This window comes from Aspergillus nidulans, chromosome II (assembly GCF_000011425.1).
Source record: "Aspergillus nidulans FGSC A4 chromosome II".
NCBI lineage: Eukaryota > Fungi > Ascomycota > Eurotiomycetes > Eurotiales > Aspergillaceae > Aspergillus > Aspergillus nidulans.
Window position 1 is genome coordinate 2,441,337 of NC_066258.1, and position 15,776 is coordinate 2,457,112.

The 15,776-nt window shown below is 51.5% G+C and overlaps 6 protein-coding genes across 6 annotated transcripts, besides 1 other annotated feature; all 6 read right to left on the reverse strand.

Moving 5' to 3' along the window:
- Positions 1-15,776: part of a sequence feature (contig 1.64 1..203363(-1)) that runs on past the window's edge.
- Positions 1,349-2,274, reverse strand: ANIA_10493 (uncharacterized protein; the record flags this gene model as incomplete). The annotated part of the gene is made up of 2 exons (XM_050611361.1): positions 1,349-1,730; positions 1,787-2,274. The coding sequence occupies 2 exons, from the start codon at positions 2,272-2,274 to the stop codon at positions 1,349-1,351; spliced, it is 870 nt and encodes a 289-aa protein (XP_050467396.1).
- Positions 2,666-3,431, reverse strand: ANIA_10488 (uncharacterized protein; the record flags this gene model as incomplete). Its single annotated transcript, XM_656474.2, has 2 exons — positions 2,666-3,318; positions 3,383-3,431. The coding sequence occupies 2 exons, from the start codon at positions 3,429-3,431 to the stop codon at positions 2,666-2,668; spliced, it is 702 nt and encodes a 233-aa protein (XP_661566.2).
- On the reverse strand, positions 4,416-6,651 carry ANIA_03961 (uncharacterized protein; the record flags this gene model as incomplete). Its single annotated transcript, XM_656473.1, has 3 exons — positions 4,416-6,090; positions 6,133-6,533; positions 6,607-6,651. The coding sequence occupies 3 exons, from the start codon at positions 6,649-6,651 to the stop codon at positions 4,416-4,418; spliced, it is 2,121 nt and encodes a 706-aa protein (XP_661565.1).
- On the reverse strand, positions 8,239-9,962 carry ANIA_03960 (uncharacterized protein; the record flags this gene model as incomplete). Its single annotated transcript, XM_656472.1, has 5 exons — positions 8,239-8,515; positions 8,590-9,023; positions 9,141-9,490; positions 9,583-9,589; positions 9,639-9,962. 5 exons carry the CDS (start codon positions 9,960-9,962, stop codon positions 8,239-8,241), a joined length of 1,392 nt encoding a protein of 463 aa, XP_661564.1.
- On the reverse strand, positions 10,745-12,501 carry ANIA_03959 (uncharacterized protein; the record flags this gene model as incomplete). Its single annotated transcript, XM_656471.1, has 2 exons — positions 10,745-12,201; positions 12,246-12,501. The coding sequence occupies 2 exons, from the start codon at positions 12,499-12,501 to the stop codon at positions 10,745-10,747; spliced, it is 1,713 nt and encodes a 570-aa protein (XP_661563.1).
- alkB (oxidoreductase, 2OG-Fe(II) oxygenase family) lies at positions 14,567-15,757 on the reverse strand (the record flags this gene model as incomplete). The annotated part of the gene is made up of 2 exons (XM_050611362.1): positions 15,411-15,757; positions 14,567-15,363 (listed from the first exon to the last, which is right to left on the reverse strand). Exons 1-2 carry the CDS (start codon positions 15,691-15,693, stop codon positions 14,567-14,569), a joined length of 1,080 nt encoding a protein of 359 aa, XP_050467397.1. The 5' UTR covers positions 15,694-15,757.

Consider the following 15,776-nt stretch of genomic DNA (forward strand, 5'->3'; position numbering starts at 1 on the left):
CAGGTGACCGCGGTCGCTTTAACCTGGGTCAGGTGAGCCCACGGACACCCAAGGTCGCCTGAAGTTTTAGCGCGGTCGCCTGAGCTGTAGTCACCACGCAGGTTCGTGAGATCACGTGCACTGCATTGCATCGTACCACCTCAACGATTTAACAATGTCACGTGAACTAGCGATCCTCATCGAGGTCGCCCTGAGGTTTTAGCGCGGTCCTGAAGTTTTAGCGTAGTAGTCTAACCTGTAGTCACGGTTGAATTCTGCCTTAAGCAAATACAACCAAAAAAAGAGACGCGACGAGACTGTCCACTCAACTTCGGATAATAATAAAAAACAACTGACCAGTGCCGGGCTCGATCCGGCGACCTTATCGGTGTTAACGATACGTGATAACCAACTACACCAACCGGCCAATGATGAATTATTTTCTTATATGTGTTATATAAGCATTTTGATTCGAAAACAGGCTTTCCAAACGTGAAACCCTATCACCTATCACGGATATTAGATGCTGTCTGTGGCCCGACTTTTGGATGTTGCGATTGCTGAGAGGTGGTCCAAGTATAACTTGAATGTTTGATTTATTCTGTTAGTATTTACTTTGCACCCGTTGTGTCTGCGCAAAGCGTGTATCCCGATAACATGCCAGGATAATGACCGGCTCCACCCACTATGTGTAACTTCCTATTTTATACCAACTCCTCTATTTGCGTCGGTGTGTGTTCTTCACTGGTCTTGCTTGTCTTGAGCACGTGCCTGAGGTAAAACACGGTTCTGTACGTACCTCTTTGAGTTGTTTCTTTTAGCGTTAAGTCTTCAGTCTCTGCGTATGAGGGGCTGGTAGCTACGTCTGGGACTCCCTCGTCTTCTCATTGTTCTGCCCTGATCACAGGCAATCCTTATCTTGTTTTAACACCATCCACCACCGACAGCGGATCGACCCTAGTTTTGTTCAGCAACTATAGCTAACCAGGCTGTTATTTATACATGGTGAAAGTATTATATGTTCAAGCCCTGAATTGGTAGACTATAGACTCACTCTTTCTCCTTGTGTCCTCGAAATTTACAAAATATGTCATCATCAAAGAAACTGTATATTACTATATGATGCCAACCACTGTAAAGCAGCAATATCTATATACATGCCACACCACAACTCCGGCGCTAAGCAAGATAAAAAAGGACATAAAACCCAACAAGAGGCGTCTTTCAGTGACAACACAAACTAACTCAGTCAGCGCGACAGAGGGAGATCAGATGTTGGATGGCGATGTGCTGCGACTGGTACTAGACTAAAAGAACGCAAGGGCGTGAAGATCAGGCTCGGTGCTCTCAGCAGGCACAGGGTCAGCATCTACACGATATCCTGGTCTATACTGTTGGCAGCTTCCGTTGCTCTAACAGACTGTACCGGGCAGTCCCAGCTCTTCTCGGCCCCATTCCAGCACACTACTCCCTTCATGTGCGGGCAGATTGCGCTAAGCTTGTGCTGGTTCCCGTCTTGGTCTCTGTAAACAGCAACCGGCTTCCCATGTTGGTGCAGCACTCCCCCTTCGCCCGGGACAATATCCGCGATACCCCTTATATCACTCTGCACCCACCGCTTGTACTGGGCATTCACCTGCAGATCATGCTCAAACATCCCCGTAATCGACTTGCGGATGCTGTGTGTCCGTCTGGGATGGTAGAGCGTTGCCCACGGGTTTTCGCATCCCTCAATCTCGTCTGCCACGAGCCTGCCCGCAATTACATCGTGCGTGAGTCCATCCCGCTATCCCCAGTCATCACGTACGTTCGGCCTTTCCCCTGGTTCTTACCAATGAAGGCCATGTAATCGACCGGCTCCATGACCTGCCCTCTCCAGGCGTAGTCGACTTCTCCAGCGGCCGAGAAGCGCTCTCGAACCCACCGTGTCAACTCTTCAAGTCGTTGAGCTGTTTCTTGCCCGACTTTATGGTCACACCCCCCAATGACCATGTAATCGTCGGTTTCATTACATCCCGTCAGCCAGATATACTTGTACGGCTTGGCGGTGTCATAGATCAGACAATCCTCGCGATGCAGTATGTCCGATAGTACCCCATCTCCGCAACGATAGACAATTTCTGCGGCGGAATGTTGATTGCTTCGACGACATAGTCTTCCGGTTAGAAAACATGATGTCGCTTGAGTGGACTTAATCCGCAATCCATCGGCCACTAGCCCTAACCCGCTACGAAGTGGGGAGATTGGTCCTAGAGGCTGTTGACAAGCCAGAGGCAAAAGTCTTATTCTCTTCATCTTGTTCAATAAAGAAACAGCACTGCCGACGTCACCTTTGTTATTTTCAATTCTTCTGTTGTTCCAAGACGTGTTTTTACCTGTCGTATCGATTAAATGGCACGGATGGCTTCTGAGCTGAGCCATCTATAACAAGAGACCACAAGAATAAGAAAAGTAATGTGGGCCTTTTCTAAGCTTGATAGAGTGTATACGTTGCTGACAGGCTCTGTTGATCTCATAGTTCGGCTCGTGAAATATTTCCAGGTGGGACTATAACACAGGCTGGTTGGCAAGTGTAAAACTGGTCCATCATCCACACCTGCTGCAGACCATCCATATTCGAATCACCCAATACACCAGTATTCAAAACAGATTCCCATGTATCGGCCACTCTAAATAAGAACTGCGCCTAGCATCCATTGTTTCCCTCCCTGGTCAAACCAACCCAGTCTCTATAACTCTCCGCAACAGCCCCCTCATCCAAAAACGCAATCCAAGTTCCCTGCTGGCTATGCCGCACAAACCTCGCCTCATCCGCGCACCCGGCCGCACCTACGAGCTTCTCAGAGGAAAGAGCATACGCAAGGTCCATCTGCCCGGAACTCGTGCTCGCGCGCCCAGAACTCCCCTTCTGTTCCCAGTGTAGACAGTCCTTGCAGTGGACGATCGTCGTGAATGAATCCTCGCTCACGTCAGAGTGGATCGGCGATACAGTTGCATTCCCAGTATACGCAGCTGGGAGGGCGTACTCGGTTGTGTAGCGGAGAGTGTGTTTGACGGTGTTGCTGTCGACGAAGGCGACGAGTAGCAGGGCGTCTGTCATTGAGCCGCCGAGGGAGATTCCGCACCAGCCGGTAGGGGATGAGCAGTGGAGATATCCGATTAAGTCAGTCGCGTCCGTTTCGAGAGCCTTTGAGGGGAGGGTGAGGCCGAATGTTAAGGGGCTGGCCTGCGACTCGGATGACTGCGAGGCCGGGATAGACCAGGTGGAGAAGGTGATATTTGTGGCCTTGTCAGTGTAGAGGGTTCCGGTGGGATTCTGAGCGTGTGCTGGGGAGGAGACTGCACGTGTTCAGGCACTGAATTAGAGGTCTTGTCAATACTAGTTGTTAGGGTAAGGGCGTACGGGTGGTGGCCAGGAGGCCGAGGGTCAGCGCGAGGTTGGTGAAGCCCATGATCTTCCAGTCAGATCCCTGCAGATTACATGCAGCTAAGAGAAGAAGACAAAGAAGACTTTAATATAAATTGTCTCTCAGATGCTGTTGACGTAATTGGATACTTTGCGTGTGCGGCATTCCAGCATTCCCTGCGAATGGTTTATACGCGGCACGTGGAATGTTGAGCAGGCTGATAGTGATACGAATATGGAATCTTCATTATCCTGGCCCAGATAATACGTCAGTTTATTCAGGCGGGCAGCTCGTAAGAACCAATTATCCTTAGGATACAACCATTGACTACAATGGGGGAAGCGCTGGCATATAGTCATTATGGCTCCATTCTTTATAGGACAAACTCAAATTTGTCTCTTCCAGATATTCTGTATGAAGCAGATCTTATTCCTACTGTAAATGCCAGCCACGGATGACGCAACGTTCTACAAAGATAAACCTCAGTTACCCATTTCCACCTTGACCCTCCATCCTCCCAGTCCACATTTCGAACACGCAGACAAATCTTGTTGACAACGAGACCAGAAGCCGAACATAAAACAGGCGGCAATAATTCCCTTCCAGCTCACCGCATCTGCCGGCACATTTGGGCTGCACAGAGCGGGAGCATCCCGGTCCAGGAAACTCGAGTATATCCAGCAGCATCTGAGGCTATGCATACTTGAGACGGGAATACTGGACAGAGGCCGAGGCCAATCAGCTACGCAGAACTGGCAAGCATGAGACCAGGGCAATGTGCAAGGATGGAAGGGCCTGGTGCAGGGGTTGCGCGCCTCCCATTCAGCTGGTACATTAGTATGAACGAATATAAGCGTCTGATAACTGTAGAGTCGTCTGAATTTCCTGAGAAACGGCAGAGTATAAGGCTATATCAGAGAAAGTTCTAGTCCCGCTAGCTGAACAAAGGATAAAAGAGGAGGCAATTTTGCCAGCTTTGCCCTTGGAGGTTTAGTAGAGGTTATCGCTCGCTGTCAGATCAACGACCACCTAATCTGCCCATTGCAGCTCATACGAAACCACTTTCGTCCCGATGACAGGCACTCGTAGGAGCTGCCCATCCTGCCTGACCGGTATGCCCACCGTACCATCGTCCGCACCCTGCAGTCCCTCCATCGACCCACGGGCAATCTCGCACCCATCACGTCTCAGCGTCCACTCCCCCCTTTCAAGCACTCTATCCAGCGCAACAGAGCCACTTCTCCCTTCTTCAAACACCGCAAGATCAAACAGCAACCTCTTCCTTTCCTTAAGGTAAACGGCCCGGTAAACATCGACGTCAAAGTCCACCTCTACCAGCGCCGGCTCTCCATAGTGCTCTCTATTGTTAGCCGCCCACGGATTCTCATACAATCTCTTGAGTCCGTGCTTGACATTCAACCGTGTAAGCGGGAGAATCGCATTTGAGAGGATCGGCGTAACCATCACGAACTTTCCTTGTTCATCATAGACCCTGTCGTTGCGCGGGTACATGAGCCCTCCCTTTACAACCGTCGGGTTGAGATATTTGTCCGCGTACGCCAGTAGACGATTCTTCGTATCCTCGTCTCCCATCTCTGCAGCCCAGGCTGCAATCCAGCCAAAGAGGCCCCCGGATCCGATAAGTCGCCGATTGAGCGGGCTATACTCAATACCCCCCGTCACAACGGAAAATGTCCCGTCCTCTTGCGCAACGACAGAACCGCTGATCCGTTCGTTGTAGACTCTCTGCACGAGCTCGTGGTTCCATGCGTTCATCATCAGTCCGCACCATGCGTCGCCACTGGGTCCGGGGACGACGACCGAGCGCTTGATGTCGCTGCGGTAGAAGGTGTTAAAACCACCTTCTGGCGTTATGATGCCTCCACCAGCATCTTCCCAGGCTTTGACGTATCCCTTGGTGACTTCAGAGGCGACATCGGTTTCCCCGGACAGCGCATCATTCAGTCGGAACCCCAGGATAGGAACCTGGTTGCAGATCTGGTAGATACACCAGGGCTCACACGCGACCCCAATGTACCCCTCCTGCACCATATTCCAGTACACCTGGTCGTTGATAGATTTCTGGTCCCACTCAAACTTATACCCATCGGCTGGCCCAAAAAGGAAAGCATCGTACACCATCGTCAGCGCGCCGGGCTTCGTGTACCGATCATCATCGAAGAGACTGTTATACATGGCGCTCATGACTTGCACATACGCCGAGTACATGATATTATCCGTCTTGATTGGATCATAGCTCATCTCTTTTGCCGGGGTGTGCAAGAACCCCCCGCCGATGCTGGCATCGTGCCAGTAGAACCAGACGTCTGCTTCCAGCATCTTGGCGATGATGCGCTCCATCGTCTCTCTGAAAAGGCCTGGTGCTGCGGGAAGACGGTGAAAGTGCGATAGCGCGAGTGCATAGAACATGTAAGCGAGTTGATAGCGGAAGGCACCAAAGCCGTCGTTCATGTCTGAGCCGCCCATCATGTGCGTCCAGTCGCCTTTAAGTTGCCGCGCGAGGTTTCCAATGTGGCGAATTGATGCGACTTGGTCTCGAGTTAGGATATCGAGGCTCTCGGGTTTGCTAGTGTCCTGGGTAGTGTCGTTGGCGTGCAATGATGCATGTACTTTCTTTAAAATACGAGCGGTGACGGTCTCCGCGTCAACGGAGTCATTGAAATGGTCTACGATATAGCCGTCCCTATTGAGGAGATAGGTAATAGCCGTATGAGGGACCACATACCCGCCATGCGCAGTTTCGTCTTCCTTCGCTTTAGCAAAGACACGAAACTCCCTGCGAGCAACATCGATCTGGGCCTGCGTCCCTGTTAGACCAATGAAGGCCGGGTACGCTTCAAGGAAAGTTTTCATGACTTCTGGCGTGTCACGATCGGGGTCGACAGAGACGTAGTACGCCTTGACCGGCTCAGCAACCATCTTTAGGTCCGCCAGGACGCCAGATAGTCGTCCCAGAGCCCGGGGGCACACGCGGACGCAGTTTGTGAAGCCGAAAAAGATTAGTGAGTATGCTCCATGAAGGTCTGTGTCTGTGAAAGTGCGTCCGTCATGGTCGACAAGGGAGAAGGTCGGCCGCGATAGAGCGGCTACTGTCATTGCGAAAACGCCCTGTAAGGCCAGCAATGGCTATTACACAAGCAAAGGACGTGACTCTTCCTGTCATATAGGGAATATCAGGCAATGCATGGGACGGGCATACCTGCTTTATAGTATCCTGCGAGTTGTGGGCTGATGCCCGAGGCATGGTATGCTTGTTTGAGCGGGGTATTATTACATATTTATTCTTTTCTCTTATCATTTCATTAGGCATGATACATTCCCCTATTGCAGCCGAATATGCGAGATTTTTCGGGCTGCTGCGGACAAATGGCTAGCCGGTGTATTCGAGTCCGGCTTTCTGCTGACTGTGGGGAACGGTGTTTTTATTCCGGTTGACGCTAGAGATGCAGCTTGGTCTGCTTTTAACCGTTTTGGCCAAAAATATTGAATGGTACAAAGCTCCCTTGTTTTGTTAGTGGCTATGTCATATCATATACTCAATAGTGCTTACCGGAGATGCTGATCTCCGGTATATTGACCCACCCCTTTACTCCCTTCCTTGAGATCCTGGCGTAGGAACTCCTGCATGACGCTGCTGGCGGCCTAGATTAGGATCGGTGATACCGGCGTGACTGATGTACAGCCCTTGTCTCTCTTCATTGGCAAATAATACCTTGTGCACTGTGGGTCGAACATGCAGACCCCAGGGCCGTCCCGGTTGAGAAGCGCCACATAGCCCCTCTGAGGACTGCCCTGCACCTAGGCAGCTGAGTTAGAGTGAACCGGTGATCTAACCTCGCCCAGTTCCGAGATCCCGAAGTTGCTGGTTTTCAGGCTGTAGAACTGCAGGGCTAGGCTAGCGAGGTGGTACGGTGCGTCAGCGAGCAAAGCCAACAAGCTACGTTACAGCTGTGCACTTGATCCAATAATCCGGCAAGAGTATTGACGAGGCAAGAGTATGGATGAAGTAGATGCCGGGATGTCCAATACTCTTAGGGTTCTTGTCTATTAGCTGAAGCGGATATACTAGTTGAAGTGCGATTTGTGAAACGCTGCTCACAGGGCAGGAGATGGCCTAATCTCACTGAAAAGAGGGATGTGTAACCCTGCCTCTCCACCAGAGGCCATGACTGGTATAGGCCTCAATGTAACACGTCTTTTCCGATCGTAGGGCCCTGGATTCCGCTCTCTCCTGGGCCCTAGCACCCTGGCTATGGTCAGCACCGATAAATACGGCTGAAGATACGGTCAGCTAGAACTCGCCTATCCTGTTTCAGGTACTTCGTAGATGACATGCAAGGCTGCTGGTCTGGAGTGCTGCATCCAACCCGAACTTGTAGTGTCAGCGACAGGCTTGCCACCCGAGACTAGACTGAGGCAACTGATCCTGGGGAAGGGCTTAGTAGAGCAGGGCATACTGCCTGAAAGCGTTGGTTGGACAAGGTTAACCTGGCCAGAGACAACTCGGAAGATATTCAGATGGCGTTGAGCCAGATGAGAAACGCTGCAGTCTCCGGGCTTGTTATTCGCAGAGGAATGATGGTGCAAGAGGCATCAACCACGCGCACTGCAATGTTATTACCTCTCTATCCAGTACTGGGCATAGAAAGAGAGCCTACAGTTCCTCGTCTTAAACACCATCCCCATTGAATCCACCACCGCCGTCTCATCCTCCTCAATCCCATCTTGCACGTCCCCGCCGCATGGGACATGGTATACACCGCATCCCTTAGATAACCAACAATCTGGCCATCAGTCCGGATATTCGACCCAGGGCAATACTCATCCCCAGTCAATGCGCCTTCCAATACCGGCGCACGGAAGATACTCCGCAGCCGCTTGAACGCCGCAACAGCGAGCTCCACGTCGACGGGATGGGCGAGTCAGGCTGGATTAATGAGTGGGGGATCCAGCATACTGGGCGAGGAGAGTGAGCGTTCCCGCGGGACTGAGGGCTCATAAGAATTGCGAGGAGGGTCACGTAGTTTCCTTCCCTTGGGCCGCCGACGTAGGGATTGTAGAAATTTCCGGCGTAGGCCGGGAAGAGACCCTGTATCCCGGGCCAGTCGCTTGGTAGAGATGCAATTGTTGCAGGAACACTCTGTTTAGCAGGATAGATGGTTGTGTTTGTGGAGGCCTATACCTTGCTCTGCTTCGGCCGACAAGCCACCACGAAAGTCCGGCGGGAGTCTTTCGAAGGCAGCATAATCTCCAGCGGTTTGACAGCGGTCCTGCTTGATCTTCGTGGTAGAGTGTTGCAGCCTCAGCGGCGGCCTCGGGTTCTCCCAGTGCATACGCGGTGTCGACATCCACCCCATATGAAACCCCAAACAAGACATGATCGTGCATATTCTGTCCAACACCGGGTCTGTCTGCTACAAGAGGAATCTCGTGCTCTGCGAGTAAGCCAGCAGGGCCGACACCAGAGACCATCAGCATCTGAGGTGACTGGAAGGCCCCCGCAGAAATAATGACTTCTCGTCGAGCGAGCAGGTCAAAGGTTCGGTTGCTGACCATATCACTGACAATCACACCTCTAGCCGCAATTTCCTGGAACGATATCCTCTCTGCCATTGTCTGATAAAACACGACCAAGTTCTTCCCTTCCTAAGAATGGCCTCAGAACGCGGTCTCAGACGAGGCTCGTTTTCCGGTTGCTTGGTCGATAGTGTGCACCAACCATCCCGAGCCCACAAGCCTTCCGCTCCGAAACCCCGGAATATGCCCAATATCGACCTCAGGCATGGCCTCAGCAAGCCAGCTACTGAAAGGCTGAGCGTAGTTTGGGTGCGTGAGGGAAAGAGGACCGCCGCTTGCTAAGACTGTCGGATCATAGCTGGGTGTGGAGTTTGCGAACCGCGTTGACATGTCTGGCGGCGTAAAATCAATGCTTTTCTGAAAGTAATGGAGTGAATTGTCCCAAGCGTAGGAGGAGTCGATGACCATTGCGGCCCAGAGATCCATTGACCCTGCATTAGGTCGTTCATAGTTCATCGCGTTGAGGGCCGTACAACCGCTGAGCTTCATGTAAATACGACTCTCGTCTGCGTGAAGGTATCAACAGCTTACCGTTTTCCACAGGGATAATGTATAGATTGGTTGTTCCACCCCTGCTCACCTTATTAGCCATTCCTACTTAAATACTATACAGGGACAACTTTCTAGCATTTAGGTGCAACGAACGAGACGTACAGCCTGAGGCGTAATCATAAATCCCCACTCTACCAGCGGATTCGTGATACTCGGCGCTTTCCCTTCATACAGCCCTCTATTCCCTGGTATGATGCTCTCATTGCCGGTAACCCGTTCGTAGAATGTCCCTGCCTCAATGACGGCGACTCGAACAATTGAGTTTTCAGACAGCCGGGATGCGAGGGTAAGACCTGCGTTGCCGCCGCCGACGACGATGTAGTCAAAAAGGGCATTACTGCCTCTTTCAACAGGTGAAGTGAGGGAACTGCATGACCCCAACGAGAGGGCAAAGGCGATGGTTAGCCGGAGGAGCCGCGAGGGCATGTTGGGCAAGTAATGGGCGCTTCGTGCTGTAGGGGAAAAGGGAAGAGGCCAACAAGAATGATGCAAGCGGTGACTTCGGTCTATAGCCTTTATCGTCCTTTTTCGTTTTGACGATTTGATCGCATTGTGAGACTCTGTAGCATCTGTTAGGGGTAGCGGCTGCGTCACCAATGCCGAAAGATCGCAGGTGAGTCGATGGGGTTTGGGGTAGCATGAATGATGATCAGCAAGGCGACCTGATTCTTGGACGTACAGAGAACTCACCTCACTGCCTACATACGAGCAGGATAAGGTCGAGATCGTCAGTACCATCGGGACTGTATGGCTTATTGCAAGGCTGAAGACTGAGATACTCCGGTCAAGAAAAAGCAAAACAGCCAGTCTACCCCCCACGCCGTTCAGGAGAGAGGTGACTTTCGCTTCTAAATTGAGTTTCTTCTCTAGCTAGACTAGGCCTGGGAGTGGTTTGTTGTTCCAAACCTCTAAGTGCTAACTTTGAGGCTTGTCTCCAGGTGTAACCGTTGGCAGAATGGATTAGGGCTAGCCCGAGTTCGGCCGACTTTTTGAAATACGCTGTATGAATGCAGCTCACATCGTCTATCTGAGAATTAAAGTTGAATCTAGTTGATTTCTTTAGATATATTGAGATTCGTGTCACAAAGCTTGTTGAACGATCTAGAGCTATAGTACGCTATGTCACCTAATGCGGGGTAATTCACGCGCTCGGCCAGCCTGCTTCGCTGCTCCGTACAGGAGCTCCACCAATATCATACTATAGCCTTCTACTCATCGCAATCCTTATCATTTTCCGCCTGAGTAGCCTGAGTACCGGTCGCACTCTGTCCGGCCTCCGCGTTATACCCGCCAGATCCGGAGTCCAAGTTGGAACTTGCCGTCTTGGTCTGAGTCTGTCCCTGTGTTTGTCCCTGCATCTGTCCGTCTCCCGCATACATGCTCACCAACCAGTTGACCAGATCATTCAGATTCCAGAGCTCCTGGCCATCCGTGGTAGTGACGGGTGCCGCAGTCGGGGCCGATGTAACTGCAGCAGCGGAAGAGTCTGAGCTTTTGTCTGCATCCCAGCCGCCGTAAACACCGCTTGGACCAGTACCGAAGTCAGTACCATAGCCAGTACCATAACCAGTATTAGAGCCAGTGTTTGTATCTGACGTTGTGCCAGTCAATGAGCCACTGTCGCCACTGCCGCTGTCATCGTTCATTCCCCAGCCTTGGCCCCACGGCCAGGTCCAGCCTGTACCAGTTCCTGTATCTGTACCAATGCCAGTACCAGTACCGGTTCCTGTTGTTCCAGTGGATGTGGGTCCTGGGGGATATGTAGGTTCAGCTGTTGCTGTGGGTGTTTGTGTGGAGCCACTTCCGCTTGAACCGACATCGACGTCAAGTTCCGATCCAATCTCGCCTGGTTCTTCGTTGGCGTCACATTGGAGGTAGACAGAAGAAGCATAATAAGCAAAGTTGTCTGCATTATTCTTCGAATCTTCCGTGTCAAGAGACAAAACAGACTCATAGCCATACGCAATATCTTCTGTTCCAGGACTGTACAGAGCGTCCGCGTGTGCGTACTCATGGAGTGTGATGGCAGCTTGGTCGAGATACCCGCAATAATTCGAGACCTTGGTGCTGGCGTAGTACCCTGGGCAGTTGACAACTCTGTTGAGAGTGGGGTATGTCATGGCCGCAACATTGCCAGCGCAGTAGTCTTCTGCCGTGGGCTCACAGTAGTACTTTAGCTGGCCTGTCGTTGTTGCTTCTTTAGCAATGGCATCTAGCCGACCAGCAACCTCCTCTATATCGTCCTCGGATGTGGACTTGAAGTATTTTTGAAAGAGAGCGCTACCGGTGCGAGCATCGGCCGCCGCAGCAGTGGCCATTTCAGCTGCCCGGGAGATCGCATCTTGCACAACCTGGTTGTATTCGTCGGAGCATACGAGAGTGGAGCGATCTTCCAGGCGTTTGGTGGTGTCGGTTGGTGCGGTGAATGAGATGTTGTTGGATTTATAGCTGAAGGTGAGGAATCTCTTCTCATTTGCTAGCGTCGTGTACTGGAGGAGGCCTTTCGCGACTGCTGTGTATTCCTGGCCCGGAGAGAGCTCGTAGAGGTCGGCGACGTCGAAGACAGATCCAACTGTCTGATTTGGCGAGAGTTGGACGAAGCCATCGGCTGTTAAGTGAGAAAGAATGTATTCAACGCGGACGCCGGTGAACTTGGGGTCGGAATCTATATTTGTTAGTTATTATCCACATATGCGTCGAGATACTTACCACCACCCTTGACGTTGACTTTCCTCGTTGGGAACTGATCGAGGATACCACCTCTCTGGATGAGTCGAAGACCTTCTGTGCCTGTATTTGTGACCTCCGCCTTCACAGTTGAATTTCCAAGGGACTCGAGGGTTACGTCAAAAGAGTGTTCGGCAACGTCCTGCGATGCTTCCTGGGCCAGCCTGGGGAGCAAAATCGGCTTTCCAGAAGCCAAGGTCAAACCTGCCAGCAGATAAAAGAAAGGAACAAACACCATTTTAAGGAGAGAGGGCCGTGGCCTAGAGAATGACTGAATGAGCGTATGGTGGTCCTAACCCTGCGGTCGGATTATCGGCTTTATATACTCCTCGGTTAGGCGCATGACTATTACTTGGGCTTTGTTTCAGGGCCAAGAGGATAAAGCGTTTCAACGGCATTTTGTGGCACAGGATCAAACAATCACAAACTTGGCAATGTCCATCTCCTCAAGTAGATGAGGTTCGGCGAATACCTGCTTTGGCTGGTGGAAGGAGCCGGGGCCCTTGGTAATCAGGGTCTGGGCAGGAGTACTGGCCAGCCGACGTTGCAGGGTCTTCAGGGTTGAAACACGACAAGAAGCCACCAGCCCACTCTCAGAATGCGTCAGAGCTCTAAGCGGCTCGACCATCAGGGCTGGGATCGGCGATTTGACAGGCGGCGCGGAGATTAAGAGACTTGAAACACGCCTTGGCGTCTGGCGAGCCGCTTGTGACAGACTACTGCCGCATCGCTTACATTATTCCGCAACCTCAACGATGGCTTCAATAAGTGGCGAGGCCTCCATTGTGATTTGTTCTTGTGGTCGGTTCATATAGAAAAGTGTCCCTGCAATTCGAGCGACTTATGCACTTACAATAACTACCGCAACCATTATCGTTGGCGTGTAACCTTGTAGGAATTCGGAGGGGACAGAACCAAAAACCAATGTCGTAGGTCTGATGGTGTGGTTCAGAGGACGCGGTCGGTACATTAGGGGTCTCCAAACACACAGACTAAATTTGAGTCAAGCGGAGTCCTCGGGCACGCTGGTGGAGGTTAAGGCAGAGGCAACAAGCACAGTGTCCACTGAGTCCTCATAAGCAGACGCTGAACATTCATAAAAGGTTGCAGCAGTTCCAAACTCTATAGTCGTTCAAGCCATCCCTTTATCATCAGCGAATCCATCGGCCATCGAGCACTTAGATGAATTGGGGCTGCCCTCCTCGACCAAACTCATGATTGTCGAGTGGTGAAAAATGTGTCAGATTTAGGGCCCCATCCTTCTGGGGCTCGGGTCCACTGATGGACATGGACTCGGGAGCCGTTTTGGGACATAGCTGCATTTTCTCTTCCTCGACGTTTGATGCCGAAAGTACTGGGGTTCTGATCTAGACCGAGTTTCTTGCATGCAAATTGGTAGCTATGCGTAGCAGAACCTTTTTCTGACGTCGCCCCGGATCTTGGATACTTGAGAACAGACAGTAACTCCAGTTGCACAGGCAGTGGCTCCTTTGATGGATTAGTTGGTGCTTTCGGCTCCCAGTAAGGCCCGCTCAACCCCTGCTTGAGTGCTGGTCGACTGGCTGTATACGCCCGCTAGTGGAGATTGAACCCTGCCTTGTACCTCCGTGCTGGGGGCTGGTATGACATACTTTTGGGGCTGTCGGCTTCACTGTGTACCGCAGAACACTTAAACTGTCGTAGTGGATGGAACCCCTTTGATCAGGTTCCGCAGATTCAGGGATCTATGGCCTTGGCGGCACAGTTGTAGTATCTGGAATGTGTCATCTGCCACGTCAAGGTCTTCTTTGTTGATGGGTGCTGAGTTATCGGAGGATAATACTAAGGGTGTGCAAGGCTTTACACAAAGGGAGAATAAGATCAACTCCCGAATCGGCTCATAACAACTGAAGGCAAGATAGAGAGTACGCCCCTGGCAATATGAACCTGCCCCAGTTAGGATATAGGAGCGCTGTATCAGCGGCACCGTAGCGGCCTTATCTTAATATATGCCCCTTGAGACATTAAGAGGTCGCAGAGTACGCCAGCTGCGATAGCCAATTAGCCATAACTATTATAGGGACGTGTTATCCAATTCAACAGTACCGCAGCATCCTTGCGCATCCCTGCTCGTTCCCTTCCCATCTGGGAACCGCATTTCTGCCTCCCACTTTTTAACCCTTTCTGCGCTGCCAGTTCTGGAAGGTAATCACTGGTGTGGCCTGTGCTTTCACGAAAGGCTCAAATTGAGGCCAGTGTTGGCTCTGACAGATACTGTCTTGGAATATCACGAACGTTATATCGAAGAGCGAGCTGGCTCTTGCTTAAGCCTGGTCGGCCACTATTTGTCGGACATTCAGATTCACTCTTTTACCCGCCATCCAGCCTTTCCACGCTTTGAGACACGACCCGTTCTCGTCATCCGGAATGCAGGGCCAGTCTGCCAACCATGAAGGGCAAGTCTCAGGCAGGATCTTAGGCACGGCATGCCAGGCGAACCGTGAAGTGCCATCCATGTACACTGCATCTCCCGAGCGAAGGCGGATTATCTCACACCCGGCGCCGTCATCGTGACTGATAAGAAACAGACCATCGCAGCCAAAACTAACACTGATAAGGCCTGCGTCACATTCTTCACTGACGTCACGGTGCGGGCTCAAGGTGTTTCCGGGAGAGTATAGATTCAAGATAGCGGCTTCGGGTTCGGTCTCAGGAAAAGCTGCTCGGAGAAGCTCTGCAATGTCTTCAGGAAAAGCAGGCGGGCGCTCGGCCGGGTATTCCTTGGCAGTCCAATCGTACTGACCACCCAGAGTGACCCAACGAAGCTTCTTGGTCAAAACACTTTGCATGCTAAGTGGCTTATGTACCTCTGGATCCTTGGGATAGAATGTCCGTGTCTGGATGTCCTGGAAAAAAGAGATCGGTTGTTGATAGGACTCGTTTAGCGAGGTAGTCGTGTCACGGTACTCAATTCCGCCGTCCGTCCGCACAGGGTACATTACATCGTAGTGGAGATGGAGATTCGTCTTGTGTGCACTGTTGGAGAGATCTCGGTGGAACAGGCGGTTGAGCAGCTCCATTTGGACCGTTGGTGGGAATAAGGACGGGACCATGAGAAGCCCTACCACTGTCAGAAAAGTTCAGAAGATCAAACCATTCAATGCTAACCGGTGACAGATCGATGAGTGAACACGGGGATGTTTTTCTCAAGCGGTTCCGGGGTTGGTGATGTGTTGACGAATTTGTCGAAAGCCGGCTGAAGACCCTCGACAGATATTTTCCGCACAAGCGCTATCTGGTCAGGGAGAGCATCTGGATCCAAAGATTGCAAGTCAACAATGCCCGTATCAGCTTCGACTTCAGACAGTGACGCTTTTAGATACTGCTTATAGCGCAGTCTCACGGCATCTGGAGGCGCCTCGTGGGCGTTTAAACCTGTGATACGAGCCATATTAGAATAGATGTATAACAGTGACAGCTTATATCATGCAGTCATAAATATTCCATGATTTCGACGGAGGATTCACTCTGGTC